The 16,556-nt window shown below is 39.5% G+C and overlaps 1 protein-coding gene across 2 annotated transcripts in view; it reads left to right on the forward strand.

Annotated features, from left to right (window-relative positions):
- FAR2 (fatty acyl-CoA reductase 2) overlaps positions 1-16,556 on the forward strand; it is a 152,268-nt gene that overhangs the window by 96,698 nt on the left and 39,014 nt on the right. Inside the window, exon 2 of one of the 2 annotated variants that reach the window (XM_068561618.1) lies at positions 4,659-4,887. The exons of the other annotated variant lie outside the window; for it this stretch is intronic. Coding sequence (XP_068417719.1) covers positions 4,699-4,887 — 189 coding nt within the window. The 5' untranslated portion in view covers positions 4,659-4,698. The remainder of the gene's footprint in view (positions 1-4,658; positions 4,888-16,556) is intronic. 2 annotated transcript variants of the gene reach the window in all.

Here is a 16,556-nt window from a genome sequence, read left to right on the forward strand (position 1 = left end):
GGTGTAGCACACAGTAGGCAGTCAATACACCTATTTAATCAATTACGATGAAGTGATGGATTTAGGTCATATCTTTCTCCATTTTCATTTCTGTCAAATTTGGAGTTTTTTATGAAGACTTACTAAGGAGCTAAGCAGAAGCAAACTAGGAGGAATGTGACGAGGTGATTGCTAAATTTTGTTTTCTTAAGCCAGCCTGGACTATCCCTCCCCAGCTGGGATGATTTCCAAATTGGTTTCTCTTGACCATGGAGCGTTGCTAATTCAATTAGTGAGGCCTATGCCTCAACATCCCTGGGGGTTATTATTCCTCCATCAAGAACTTAAAAGTTCTCCCAGAAAAACTTTATATAAAAAGCCCACAGTGAAAGGTATCTAAGTTCATTGCTGAACTGCATAATTTGGCATATACTCAGGAAACCAAAGTAAAAAATAGAGCTGTCTGATGAAAACTTTTTTTTCACTAAGTACTTGACAAACAGATATGTGACTTATATATATGAAAGTTGGGATTCATAGTCTAATTTACAGCACAGAGACTAAAAGAAATTTGGTTAAATAAAAAGTGGGGAATCTTTATCTGGAGAAATCTTCCTGCATCTTCACTTTGAATTCTATCAAGATTCACCACATGTGTAATTTGCTTGGGTAAACGTAGTTAATTATGAATGATTCAATATGGGTAAAATAAGATATGACAGTGGATTATATTTCTACTTAGCCTCACAAACAGATATTTAAGCTTTGAATCTTGACTTTTTAATAGGATTGACAGAATATTATAAACTGAGAATTTTAAAAAGTCCTAAACAGTGATTCTCTGAAAAGGGAGGCAAGTTTTCCCCAAAAGCACATTGAGCGAAGTCTAGAAGCATTTGGGTTGTCACACCCTGCTGGGGAAAGAAGGATGTCATTACCATCGAGTGAATAGAGGTCAGAGTGCTGGTAAACACTGACGTACACTGCCCTGGACAGCCCCTGCTACAAAGCTTTACCCATCCCAAAATGTTAATAGTGCCAAGACCAAGAAACCTTGACAAAGTACGATTCCTGAGAGTCAAAGCACCTTTTTTTCTTTTCTAAAAATGTTTTTCTCTCAAGGGCTACCAAGAAGTATGGATTGTCTACTTCAATGCTTGAATCTTAATTTTTTATTTTCCAGAGGAGCCACCCAAAGAAGAATTAAAGTTCCCACATGCTTTACACCTGCAAGAAATGTATGACTTGGCACAACTGTTGTGATTAAATATTTTAAAACACCTGTTCTCTAGAAATTAGAACGGCCTCATTTCTAGAGAACAACAGGAGAGTGAACACTATCGAATTCCACTCATGACCATGGAAAACTGGCAATCTTAAGGAGAAAAGATGCTCCAGAATAGAAAGGAAGAATCTAAGCTGCGTAAGGCCCGTTCACTACTAGTGCCAGTGCCTGGGCAGTGCCCGGCACACATAGACATTCATTACAAATACATTGGCTGACTCTCACGGGTCCCATCATTTTTCCTTCAAGCCTCAGAGACCCTGCATTATACAGGATGGTTCAGAGATTGTCAAAGTAGTTTAGGCTTCTCACAAACCATATTATGAGCGTGAGGAGTAGGAAACTGGGCTTTGCTCTCTGCATGAGTAATCTGAGACTGTATGAAAGGTAAGCCATGATCCAGCCAGCTGTTCTAAACCTATTCTTCCTTCTAGAGTTGTATATCCTCCATTACTGAGTGTAAAATTATTTTAATTTTTGAAACAATTTAATTGTTTTAATGAATTACATTAAAGGTTAACCATTCCTGGACCTTGCAAATCTATAACGTATGAAATGGGTTTTCCGGGGCCAAATTTCGTATGGGATCTTCTGGGTCCAGGAACCAAGCCGTGTCTTGAGAGTAGAAGCAAGAGTCTGAAGAAGCATCTCTGATGATGTTTTGATCTGAGGATGAGGACTTCTCTTTGACATTTTTCAGAGTCACTTGCCTTAATTAGAGTCCTGGCCACAACTCCCCTGCCACCTGCTCTTGACAATGGGTAGTGAATGCCAGGAGATACTGGCGTATGTTTTGCTTTCCTCTCAGAGCACTCATTGTACTGTGCTCATTTCTGTTGTGTTTGAGAAATACTTGGACTCCGGACAGAGCAGGCACATTCCATTCTTTGGGGACACGTTAAGCCTTCCTTTGTCCCACAAGAAATTGGCTCATTAGAGATATGTAACCTGCTCTCTCTAAAATTTTTCATCACACATTGCAAAATTGTCTGGGACCAAAAAATCTGAAGAGTATCTTTGCAGTTCTAGAAAATATAACTCCAGGAAAGCATATGTTATTCCAAAACAAGCATCTGACATCTTCAGAACCAATGAGGTTGGGAAGTCACCCTATCCAAACTCAGTTTCCCATCTGTATTTTCCTGCTAACCATGCTCATTTATGCCTAATATTCTATTAAAGGAGTATGGGGCCTAAACATTTTTATATATAAAGACGTTGGAAAGATTTACCATCGAGTAGAGCTGCATTTGGGGAAAACATTTTATTTGACTTGATGACAGTTATAAATCATCTCCTCATATTTCCAAAAGAGGATATATAAAATGCATAAGACAGGACATTTAAAATAAAGCCCACGTGCAGCAACAAAGACCCAACACAGCCAAAAATAAATAAATAAATAAACAAATTTATTTAAAAAAAAAATAACTGTCAAAAGAGAAAGCCAGAAACCATTAAGATGAAAAATGTGGAACCAGTGACCATATGAATAGCCAATACTATAGGTAAGTTATATTTTTAAGGGTTTTGCATGTATTCACTCACATAATCCTTACCACAGCACTATTAAGTGGATACTTTAGTTATCCCCATTTTACTGATGAACAAACTGCAGCATTGAAAGATTAATAATTTGCCTGAGATTACAGACCTAGTAAGTGGTAGAACTGGTATTTGATTTCAGTCTTGCTTAGAATCTGAGTGCTAAACTAGGATACTGTACTGCCTTCCAAACTTGGTGACACCACTTTTCTGAGCTTTAAGGCAGGCAAAGCAAAAATAATCAATACTTTTCCCAAGTGCTAAATTCTTGAGAAAATCATTAGATAGATTGTAATGTCAGTAACATTATGTAACATGACAAAAAATATCTTTCATTGCTCTTTTGCACAAGGTCCAAATGTGTTCTTCAAACTAATATTTCTCACATCAACCTTTGATAAAAGGGATTTAAACAACCAATGAATATAGCAAACATTTGAAACCCATAGTACTTCCTAGTGTATAGCACTGATAATTGTGATTTGTGTCGTTGATCCCTGTTTTATTTACATTTGTAACAGTTGTAATTAACTTGTTTATGTATTTACTTATGTGTGTATCACTGGCCTCCTCTGCTAGAGTGACAGCAAGGATCTGTTTGCCTTATTCAACCGTTTACCTTCAGAACTTAGCATAGAGTCTGGCATGGCAAGTGCACAGAATTATTTGTTGAGTAAATCCATGAATGAATGAATCCTCCAAAGGCAAAGAGTTCTGCCCAAGAATGTAGCCTCAAGATACTCAAAGTATAAATTATGACTATAATTTTAAACTATAAATTATAATTAATTTATACATCAGGACTTTGAAAAATCATTTTTCATTAAGGAGTCACTGGAGTTGACTTGACTGGAGTGAAAAAGACAGGGTGTCGGCTTTTTCACTTGTTTTTTTTGTTGTTGTTGTTGTTCTTCTTTCAAGCTCTGATGTCAGGGCCGGTCCCTGGAGCTGTGTTCTGCAAGATCCACCCAAATCCCATCCACACATACAGCTGAAGACTTGCTGCAGGCAGCAAAGTCAGTGACAGAAAGGAAAGTCTGCTCCCACACTATGGCCTTGCATACTTCAAAGCTCCGCGGCTTCCAATCAACAATCTTGAGGCCAGGCTTAAAGACAAAACACTTCAGTTTGCATGGGGTGTTTTTTCTTGGAAGGCACAGCATCCAAGCGCTGCATCTGGCTTCCCACTACCAGATTTGCTCTTGGAAATGATTTTCTCTGAATAAAACTGCAACTGAAATACTAATTACATCATAATTTTTAAAATTTGATCCCGTTCTAATCTTTGGTTTCACAGGTTTGGGGCTATTCCTAACATCATTTACATTCTCATAACACTGAATTCTTTGTATTATTCCCCCATACAGCATCCCACACCACACGTTGGACCTTTGCTTTTGATCTTTCTTTGGCCCGGAACGCCCTTACCCCAGCCCTTATCTCTTTTCAAGTTTGACCGCAGGTGTCACCACCTATAGGGGCCTTCCTGAAATTTCCAGATCCTGCTATGCCCCCTTCCTCTCTGCTTTCTTTGGTTTTAGCATTACCATATTATATTTCATGGTCTCTAGGTATCTGTCTCCTCCATCAGACTACAAGCAATTCCTTGAGAGCAGGAACCATGTCTTACTCATTTCTTGTCCACAGTTCCTGGCATAACGTCTAGCTTGGAGAATAATCTCAGTAAATATTGATTGAAATGAATTGTGTTGCCAATAAACCATGATGCTATCACTCTGTCTGATCTTTTCCTGCATTCAAAGCTCCTGGAAATACCAGCAACATTTTAAATGACTGCATTTTAGCACTTCTGAGAATGTAATCTTTTGTTATTTCTCTTTCTTTTCAGGAACCTCTTTCCGAAGCTATAAAAGACAAAGGGAAGAGCCATGTCCATGATTGCAGATTTCTATGGTGGCAAGTCCATTCTCATTACTGGGGCCACAGGCTTCTTGGGCAAAGTGTTGATGGAGAAGCTATTTCGCACCAGCCCAGATCTGAGAGTCATTTACATCCTTGTGAGGCCCAAGGCTGGCCAGACCCTGCAGCAGAGGGTTTTCCAGATCCTAAATAGTAAGGTATGCCTTATGGGAAGAGCCTTAGGGCATGGTGACTCACAGCAATGTTCCCTTATAGCCCCAAACTGCAGGTGGGGGCCAGGATATCTGGGCAGGTAGAGGAAAGGAGACAAAACAAGATAGCAATCAACAGCTCATGGAAATCTGTGGTGTTTTCCCATAGGAAGGGAAAGAGTGCTTAGACCCTGTCCAGAACAGGTGAACGGATAATCTATATTCTGCAAATTGCCGAGTAAGAATCAAAATGCTAAAGCTCGCAGAGTGGAATCGCCAGGCTTGAAATCCATCACAAGGTCATCCAAACTCTTCCCTAATTTTCATTTAAATTTAAGGTAGCTTTCCTCCAAATTTTTGGGTAGTCTATTACATATTACATCATATCATATTATAAACAGATATGATTACTAAGTAGCCATGCAGTAATACTTTCAGTTGTCTAAAAGCCACAAGTTGTATACTTTATCTATGATAACTTGATATTTCTATTATCCCATTATATTTCTATTATCCTGTAAGTTCTTCTAAGGGAAAATGAAACATATGTGTGAATGAGCATTTGGGTATCAAACTCTCTCACTCCCCTCCCTCCAAAATATGAATGACATCTCATGTCTTAATTTATAAATTTGAAGGCTTTCATCTCAAACATATTATCAATTTTTTGTCACTTTATACCTCTTACCCTCCAGCTTGCAATGTTTAGAATAATAACAACAATGACCTCCTAGGATAGCCATGGGAATTAATTTAAATGTACGTGTCTGGTTCATAGACCCCTTTGGAAAGTACAAGGTCACTTAGGGTTGGCAAAAGGAAGATTTAAATAAGAATTTTTTTTTACAAAGTCTTCTTTCCAGTGTTTAGGCATGCTAACATCTATTGGAGCTGTGTATCTGATAGCACAGCACATTATAGACACTCCGTAAGCTTGATGATTACATTTTATCTTCTGGCACCAGCATGAGATTTTAGTATAAACCATCATCAGGAGAATCACAAAAGCCTCTCCTGTATCTCATAGCTTAACTCAACAGTGGGACAAATAATAATAGCTGGCACTTACTGGGTACTTAGTACATGGCAGACACTATTCAAATGAGCCTTGCCTCATTGATTTTTCAACAACCCTGTGAAGTAAGAATTAATATCCAAATTTTACAGATGGATAAATGAGACCAGAAGCATTAACTTTCCAAAGGTCACCCAGTTAGTAAATGAGAGAGTCAGACTTCAGACACCCACCCCCCAGTCTGGCTCTAAGGCAAGCACACTTGCCTATACCCTACACTGCCTGCATTGTAACTAATGGTTCTTAAGAATAAGAAAAAAAGGCTGATGTGGCATAAAACCAAAACTGAGAAGAAACTCTCAGATCCTTCTTCATACAGCTTGCTCAGTTATACATCCCTAATGGACTGTTTTCATCATGTAGGAGACATGCCTCTTTAGCTTTGTAGCCAGCTTATGAATTTCTAGATAAATATTTTGGCAGAGAATCTTGTGGTCAGCATAATTTTCGCCTATAGTTATATTCAATGCATTGTATTGATAACACAGCAACAATTCTTTGGGTATGGAAATCTTGATTATACTATAAATAACATTTGTGAAACTGGCTTGCAAATCTCTACCTGTTTCCACTATTGGGCTATTTACAACTGTCAGCTGTTGACTTTTATAAACAGTGGTCCTTAAACTGTGGTCGCCCAACCAGCAACATCAATATCACCTGGGAACTATCTGTTGCTATCAGATGGTGCTTAAGAGCATGGGCTTCAGAGGCAGACTGACCTGGGTTTGAATCTCAGCACTGCTAATTATTAGCCGTGGGACAGTGGGCAAGATACATACTCTACTGAGCCTCAGTTTCCTTATCTGTAAAATGGGATAATAATATCTTGCTCACATACATTTATGGCAATCTTCGGATGAGGAGAGCTGGCTCTCTCTGAAGCTCTCTTCCAAGATCGATGAAACTTCTTTTCTGGAAACCCTCAGCAAAATTTTCCTTACATCTCATCAGCCTGGGTTAAGTTATATATCAACGTCCGAATCAACCTCTGTGGCCTGAGGTATGCCATGTACTGATTTGTTCAGAAACTTCAGATCTAAGCCAATCACTGGCCACCTGGAAATTCTCAATAATCTTACCCAGAAACTTAAATTAGGGATATAATCAATCATAATTTAACTAAGTTTATAGGGACACCCAAGCTGACATAGGGGTTAAAAAGGCAAAATAAAATTTCTCTGAGTTTTGTTAATGTAAAATATAAAATAATCAGCTTTGTATTTTAACTAATCCAAAACATACCCATAAATTTGTCATCTCCAATGCAGAGATAACTAAACTGGAGCTTGGTGGTATCTTAAAACCAAGAAAACTTCAGTCAGCAGCCATTTGCTAAATTCCTGGATGCTCAGGACTTTTCATTTCTAGTCATCAGCTGTCCTCCAGTTGTAGTTTTAAAAATTCTTCTCCTGCTGGGAAAACTGGACAGCTACATGTAAAAGAATGAAATTAGAACACTCCCTAACGTCATACACAAAAATAAACTCAAAATGGATTAAAGACCTAAATGTAAGGCCAGACACTATAAAACTCTTAGAGGAAAACATAGGCAGAACACTGTATGACATAAATCACAGCAAGATCCTTTTTGACCCACCTCCTAGGAAAATGGAAATAAAAATAAAAATAAACAAATGGGACCTAATGAAACTTAAAAGCTTTTGCACAGCAAAGGAAACCATAAACAAGACGAAACGACAACACTCAGAATGGGAGAAAATATTTGCAAATAAAGCAACTGACAAAGGATTAATCTCCAAAATTTACCAGCAGCTCATGCAGCTCAATATCAAAAAAGCAAACAACTCAATCCAAAAATGGGCAGAAGACCTAAATAGACATTTCTCCAAAGAAGATATACAGATTGCCAACAAACACATGAAAGGATGCTCAACATCACTAATCATTAGAGAAATGCAAATCAAAACTACAATGAGGTATCACCTCACACCAGTCAGAATGGCCATCATCAAAAAATCTACAAACAATAAATGCTGGAGAGGGTGTGGAGGAAAGGGAACCCTGTTGCACTGTTGGTGGGAATGTAAATTGATACAGCCACTATGGAGAACAGTATGGAGGTTCCTTTAAAAACTAAAAATAGAACTACCATGTGACCCAGCAATCCCACTACTGGGCATATACCCTGAGAAAACCATAATTCAAAAGGAGTCATGTACCACAATGTTCATTGCAGCACTATTTACAATAGCCAGGACATGGAAGCAACCTAAGTGTCCATCGAGAGATGAATGGATAAAGAAGATGTGGCACATATATATAATGGAATATTACTCAGCCATAAAAGAAACAAAATTGAGTTATTTGTAGTGAGGTGGATGGACCTAGAGTCTGTCATACAGAATGAAGTAAGTCAGAAAGAGAAAAACAAATACCGTATGCTAACACATATATATGGAATCTAAAAATAAATAAATAAAAATGGTTCTGAAGAACCTAGGGGCAGGACAGGAATAAAGACGTGAACCTAGAGAATGGACTTGAGGACCCAGGGAGGGGGAAGGGTAAGCTGGGACAAAGTGAGAGAGTGGCATGGACATATATACACTACCAAATGTAAAATAGATACCTAGTGGGAAGCAGCTGCATAGCACAGGGAGATCAACTCGGTGCTTTGTGACCACCCAGAGGGGTGGGATAGGGAGGGTGGGAGGGAGACGGAAGAGGGAGGAGATATGCTGATATATGTATATATATATCTGATTCACTTTGTTATAAAGCAGAAACTAACACACCATTGTAAAGCAATTATACTCCAATAAAGATGTTTCAAAAAAAAAAAAAAAAGATAGTCCTAATAGAATCAAATCCAGCATACAAAGTTAGCTTCCTGTGAGCATTCAGTCTCACCTACCTACCCCTTTGCTAAGCCTTCCTTCACATGGGCTCCGAAATTCAACCTCAGAGTAAACAGTATTTTTCTTTTGTCATTAAAAATCTTTCCTTTGCCTCAAAGAGACTTTGCTGTTACAGTAACACTATTGAAGATATGTCTAAATGAGCATTTTAAAAGGGAACAATTATTATAGCACCAAAATGCTCAAGACATTGAAATATGGACATTTCTTCTTAAGTCTCTATTTCTGGTTTTTGCAGCAAAGGCAATAATTATACTTCCATAAATTTTGACTTATGTGGTCAGATAGAAAGACAGTGCCTGGGCTTCTTCAGAAAAATAGAATGATATAGTTTAATATTTTTGCAACGTTTCCTTTAAAAAGTGAAACTATTCCATATGAAATCTAGTTTTCCTCGATTTGGTTAGAATTTGGAGGGAAACGGTGCAAGTCGGTTATCCAAACATGTGGGTCCCCAAAACCAACTTTCCAACACAGGGTTATACTTAAAGGAATATACCCAGACAGCTTTGGTTTCCTAGTAATTCTGTCTGCTTTTATGCTTTCCTAATTTCAGATTCAGTGAGAAGAGTCTCAGGTTTGTCAAATAATACACCATTTGCTCAAAAGTATTTGATTTGCCGAAACCAATAACACATTTATTATCCCAATTTTTTCCCATTAATTTTTTAAACTAAGGCCTTTTCGTTATTTCTCTCATGTGTTCCCACTGTGTCTTCCACATCTGACACAGTGCTTGACACTCTGTAGGTAATCAACCAAATTTGTTTAATGAACAAGTTTAATGTACTCCAGTTCTTTAAGCCAGTCTTTACTTCTGTTGTATGACCACTCTCACTCTAGGTTCTTACTCAGAAGAGCTTTCCTGTCTGGGTAAGAGTTTCTTCTGGAAGGCCTCTGATTCTACAAATATTTATTAAATATCTTGTATGAATCAAGATCCAGTCTAGATTCTGCCATTGAACTTTATTTTGACATGACAGAGTGATTTAAATGCCTCCATGCCTTATTCCTAAGAAGGGCCTGATATTACTTTTACTCAGTACTTGCCTCCTGTCACACAAAACAATGCATGAATTCTAATCCACCTTAAGTAATACAGTGTGCTTGAAGGTAGATTAATGGTATCAGGTATGCGAGGCTTGGAAACTTTCTTTAAAACATAATGAATAAAAATGTTACCAGTTTGCCTTTGATTCCCACTGTGTCCCCAGGAAATATGGTCAAGAGAACATCTGTTCTATTGATATCTAGCTATCAAAATTCGTTCATCAGCTTCATTCCTTTCCTTTCACGGTATGGACAGCAACTACCTCTCACTTCCTGTTTCCATGCCTTCGGGGAGGGAGACAATTGAGTAGGAAATGCTTTGGAAAGAAAGTTATTTTTAATCCTTTGGCCACATAGAATTGGGACTTAAGAATCAGAACAGAGGATCAGTTTCCTCACATATGGCTAAGATCCTTAAGTATTTTCAGACCACTTAAAGGAACATATCAATTGAGGGAAAGGTATCTGAATTAATGGCCGATCCTTGAGGACTTTCTCACAAAGATAATTAAGGTGGCACTCTAAGAAAACAACCAGAGACACACATAAATAATGTGCAAATATATTTATTGAGCATGTTTACTTTTATCGTGAGAAAAAAAACCCACTGTCTTTTGTAGTGAAAAACCAGAACAATAATCTTTTTCCAAAAGAATTTTCTAAATGCAATTACAATGAAGATGTTTTATTTTTATAGTGGGAGAAAAAACCCACTTTTTAAGATAGTAAATAAATAAGGCAGCAAAGCAATCACGAATTTCCAAAATTATGTCATCAGATATAAGTTCAGTTTACTTTTAGTTTTGAAACTTTATCAGAATTAAATAGTTTGACCAAAGTGAGAGAGTAGCATTGACATATATACACTACCAAATGTAAAACAGATAACTAGTGGGAAGCAAATTCATCACACGGGGAGATCAGCTCAGTGCTTTGTGACCACCTAGAGGGGTGGGATAGGGAGGGTGGGAGGGAGACGCAAGAGGGAGGAGATATGGGGATATATGTATACATATAGCTGATTCACTGTGTTATACAGCAGAAACTAATGCAACATTGTAAAGCAATTATACTCCAATAAAGATGTTAAAAAAATAAAATAAAAAATAAAAGTAAGACTCAAAAAAAAAAAAGAAAGAAAGAAAGACGATTCTAAGTCTATAAAATCGTTTTTAAGAAAACTCTCCTAATTTCTTTCACAAAATCTGAGAAGTTTCTACGGAGAATAAGCCAAATTTCCCATGTTGACGTGAACATGCTAACCGCAGACCCACTTGTGGGTCCCCAGGAATCCCAAGCTGACTGCTTGGTCTCTTATTATGAAAAATGTGCTCATTTAAGTATGAACCAACTAGCTTTCCAGGTAGCAGAAACAATTTTCAGTGGCGAAATTGATATTTATTTTGCTATCTAGAATGCGGCTTTGCTTAAAGACATGATTCTTCCCCACGACAAGAGATAATTAGTTGCAAATAAATCATTCAGTTATGAAGCTCAAAGTGTTGACAGCATTTTGAGGTTCTTCAGTGCCTTAAAGATGTGTTCCTTTTTACAACAGTCATGTCGCATTTATATCCATTTAGGTTCTTAAGTTGGTCATAATCTACTCTGAATAACTCTTTAAGAAAACATCAAGAAGACAATATCCATACTGAAAAATAAAATCACAAGTAGTTGAATTTATATTAAGAGTGAGGTTGTTAATTAAGAGTGAGGTCAGAATCTAAAAAAAAAAAAAAAATTTTCGTTGAGAGAATACCGGAAATGGTTGGGCATTTCCTCTTAAGCTAGAGTAATCAGGTAAGGAAAGGGTTACAATGAGATTGTGCTGGGTTTAGAATGCAGCATCTGAGAAGAGCAGCAAAATTCAAGGCTTCCAGGGAGGGACCATCCTGTATGATGTCACCAGGAAGCAGATTTATAAACAAAAGCAGAGCTTGGCAGGTTGCACTGGATATTTTAAGTCAACTTCTCTGGAAAAATGTGAATTACTCAATAAGCTCTCAGCTGCTCCTGAGATAAATCAACTTTAAAATACCCTGGAGAGTTTTGGGTAATGAATCATGCAGGGTCACACACGGGGCCCTCAGTTCACAGAACTGATTAGATTTAAGACAATGGAAGATAGCAACATTTTATGAAATAGTTTATTGAATCATTTTGCAAGACTATCACTGTTGGGTAGTTTTTAGAAGACATTAGATCCCTAAGAGGAAAAATAATGCGTTTAAACAAATTAACTTCCAACCAAATAACACCTGCAAAGAAAAGGCCAACACTCTGACATCACTGGAGTATTAAGAAGCACCCAGCAGAAAAGTTACTTTCATTTTATGTAAAAGTTCGTTGTTAATTTTCATAGACTCTTTTATAAGGAAGAAGAGCATTTTCATGTTTGGTTCAGGCTACCCTGTGTAAAAGCTGCTTGTCCACAACTTCCAAAAAAAGATGAATTTCTGATTGATATTAATGATTTTGTTAAATCTCCATATAAGGCAAAGGCAATTAGAACCAGAAGTTTGTATTTTAAATTCCCAAAGTCAGTTTTGTTCCATTACTACTTTTTTAAAAAAATTATTATTATTATTATTTTTTGGCTGTGTTGGGTCTTCGTTTCTGTGCGAGGGCTTTCTCTAGTTGTGGCAAGCGGGAGCCACTCATCATCGCGGTGCGCAGGCCTCTCACTATCGCGGCCTCTCCCATTGCAGAGCACAGGCTCCAGACGCGCAGGCTCAGTAGTTGTGGCTCACGGGCCCAGTTGCTCCGCGGCATGTGGGATCCTCCCAGACCAGGGCTCAAACCCATATCCCCTGCATTGGCAGGCAGATTCTCAACAACTGCGCCACCAGGGAAGCCCACTACTTTTTATTTTTCTTAAGAAACTAATGATCCCACAAAAAGCAAGAGGCTTTTATAAACTTGAGACAACTTGAGGGAATATTGCCAGGAATTAAAATTTCCCATGATTAACAAACACACACTTTTGAAAGAGTATAACTGATTCTCAGTTTGACAGATACTCAACTCAGATTAGTTGAAGCATTGCTAAGCCTCTCCCCTGTGGGCCATTTCCTTCCTTTTAAGAAAAAACAAAAACAAAACACTTTTTAAATTGATTTTGTCCTGGGGACATTCTTTAAAGTCCCAGAAACAGAAATAATTTATTTCTCAATCTCTTGTTTTCTTTTACAATACCATTCACTAGTTAATTCAATCACTGACATGATTTCACATGTCCAACTTCTTTCTTTCTTTTTAAATTTCTTCCAATCACATCAAGTCTTTTTCTTAAAAGCTTCACATTGCCTGTACTGATTTCACTCAAAAAAGTCACCAAACCACAGGATTCAACATGACTCTTGTCAACTAATTGCCACTCGCCACTGGCACTTGCCAGCTACCTCTACAAGGATTAAATCATGTGCTGCTGCAGCTGCTGACTTTCAGCACCTCCCTGAAAGGTGTTCAGGATGGAGAGCTGAAATGAGGTACTCTGTGCTCTGGGAAAAACTGGCAGAACAGGTCTTCAGACAGATATTTTCAGGAGTCGATTTTAAGAGCCCAATTCTTGTATCTCCTCATATCTAGAAAAACACTAAAATCCTTCATGGTGACATCTGTTCCTCATGACCAGCAGTAACCTTCACGAGACCAGCAGAAACCTTCTACAAAAAATATTTGCTTGAAGGGGAGCTTCAAGATGGCAGAAGAGTAAGACGTGGAGATCACTTTCCTCCCCACAAATACATCAGAAACACATCTACATGTGAAACAACTCCTACAGAACACCTACTGAACACTGGCAAAAGACATCAGACCTCCAAAAAGGCAAGAAACTCCCCACGTACCTGGGTAGGGCAAAAGAAAAAAGAAAAAACAGAGACAAAAGAATAGGGACAGGACCTGTGCCAGTGGGAGGGAGCTGTGAAGGAGGAAAGGTTTCCACACACTAGGAAGCCCCTTTGCGGGCGGAGACTGCGGGTGGCGGAGGGGGAAGCGTCGGAGCCACGGAGGAGAGCGCAGCTACAGGGGTGCGGAGGGCAAAGCAGAGAGATTCCCGCACGGAGGCTCGGCGCCGAGCAGCACTCACCAGCCTGAGAGGCTTGGCTGCTCAGCCGCCGGGGCGGGCGGGGGCTGGGAGCTGAGGCTCGGGCTTTGGTCGGATCGCAGGGAGAGGACTGGGGTTGGCGGCGTGAACACAGCCTGAAGGGGTTAGTGCACCACAGCCAGCCGGGAGGGAGTCCGGGAAAAGCTCTGGAGCTGCCGAAGAGGCAAGAGACTTTTTCTTGCCTCTTTGTTTCCTGGTGCGTGAGGAGAGGGGATTCAGAGCGTCACCTAAACGAGCTCCAGAGACGGGCACGAGCCGCGGCTATCAGCGCGGACCCCAGAGATGGACATGAGACGCTAAGGCTGCTGCTGCCACCACCAAGAAGCCTGTGTGCGAGCACAGGTCACTATCCACACCGCCCCTCCCGGGAGCCTGTGCAGCCCGCCACTGCCAGGGTCCCGTGATCCAGGGACAACTTCCCCGGGAGAAGGCACGGCGTGCCTCAGGCCGCTGTAACGTCACGCCAGCATCTGCCGCCACAGGCTTGCCCCGCATCCGTACCCCCCCTTCCTCTGACCTGAGTGAGCCAGAGCCCCCAAAGCAGCTGCTCCTTTAACGCCGTCCTGTCTGAGTGAAGAACAGACGCCCTCAGGTGACCTACACACAGAGGCGGGTCCAAATCTAAAGCTGAACCCTGGGAGCTGTGCTAACAAAGAAGAGAAAGGGAAATCTCTCCCAGCAGCCTCAGGAGCAGCGGATTAAAGCTCCACAATCAACTTGATGTACCTGCATCTGTGGAATACCTGAACAGACAACGAATCATCCCAAATTGAGGAGGTGGACTTTGGGAGCAAGGTATATTATTTTTTCCCCTTTTCCTCTTTTTGTGAGTGTGTATGTGTATGCTTCTGTGTGTGATTTTGTCTGTATAGCTTTGCTTTTACCATTTGTCCTAGGGTTCTGTCTGTCCTTTTTTTTTTTCTTTGTTTGTTTTTTTAGTATACTTTTTAGCGCTTGTTATCATTGGTGGATTTGATTTTTGGTTTGGTTGCTCTCTTCTTTCTTTTTTCTTTTTTTTTTAATTACTTAAAAAAAACTTTTTAAATAATTTTTTATTTTAATAACTTTATTTTATTTTATTTTATCTTCTTCTTTCTTTCTTTCTTTCTTTCTTTCTTTTTCTCCCTTTTATTGTGCACCGTGTGGATGACAGGCTCTCGGTGCTCCAGCCAGGTGTCAGGGCTGTGCCTCTGAGGTGGGAGAGCCAAGTTCAGGACACTGGTCCACAAAAGACCTCCCAGCTCCACATAATATCAAATGGCAAAAATCTCCCAGAGATCTCCATCTCAATGCCAAGACCCAGCTCCACTCAAAGACCAGCAAGCTCCAGTGTTGGACACCCTATGCCAAACAACTAGCAAGACAGGAGCACAACACCACCCATTAGCAGAGAGGCTGCCTAAAATCATAATAAGGCCACAGACACCCCAAAACACACCACCAGACGTGGACGTGCCCACCAGAAAGACAAGATCCAGCCTCATCCACCAAAACACAGGCACCAGTCCCCTCCACCAGGAAGCCTACACAACCCACTGAACCAACCTTACCCACTGGGGGCAGACACCAAAAACAACAGGAACTACGAACCTGCAGCCTGTGAAAAGGAGACCACAAACACAGTAAGTTAACCAAAATGAGAAGACAGAGAAACACACAGCAGATGAAGGAGCAAGGCAAAAACCCACCAGACCTAACAAATGAAGAGGAAATAGGCAGTCTACCTGAAAAAGAATTCAGAATAATGATAGTAAAGATGATCCAAAATCTTGGAAATAGAATGGAGAAAATACAAGAAACGTTTAACAAGGATCTAGAAGAACTAAAGACCAAACAAACAGTGATAAACAACAAAATGAATGAAATTAAAAATTCTCTAGAAGGGATCAATAGCAGAATAAGTGAGGCAGAAGAACGGATAAGTGACCTGGAAGATAAAATAGTGGAAATAACTACTGCAGAGCAGAATAAAGAAAAAAAAATAGAAGCAAGTGAGAGCAGTCTCAGAGACCTCGGGGACAACATTAAGCTCAAAAACATTCGAATTATAGGGGTCCCAGGAGAAGAAGAGGAAAAGAAATGGACTGAGAAAATATTTGAAGAGATTATAGTTGAACACTTCGCTAATATGGGAAAGGAAATCGTTAATCAAGTCTAGGAAGTACAGAGAGTCCCATACAGGATAAATCCAAGGAGAAACATGCCAAGACACATATTAATCAAACTATCAAAAACTAAATACAAAGAAAAAAATATTAAAAGCAGCAAGGGAAAAACAACAAATAACACACAAGGGAATCCCCATAAGGTTAACAGCTGATCTTTCAGCAGAAACTCTCCAAGCTCGAAGGGAGTGCCAGGACATATTTAAAGTGATGAAGGGGAAAAAGCTACAACCAAGATTACTCTACCCAGCAAGGATCTCATTCACATTTGACAGAGAAAGTAAAAACTTTACAGACAGGCAAAAGATAAGAGAATTCAGAACCATCAAACCAGCTTTACAACAAATGCTAAAGGAACTTCTCTAGGCAGGAACACAAGAGAAGGAAAAGGTCTA

The sequence above is a fragment of the Eschrichtius robustus genome, chromosome 13 (assembly GCF_028021215.1).
Source record: "Eschrichtius robustus isolate mEscRob2 chromosome 13, mEscRob2.pri, whole genome shotgun sequence".
Taxonomy (NCBI): domain Eukaryota; kingdom Metazoa; phylum Chordata; class Mammalia; order Artiodactyla; family Eschrichtiidae; genus Eschrichtius; species Eschrichtius robustus.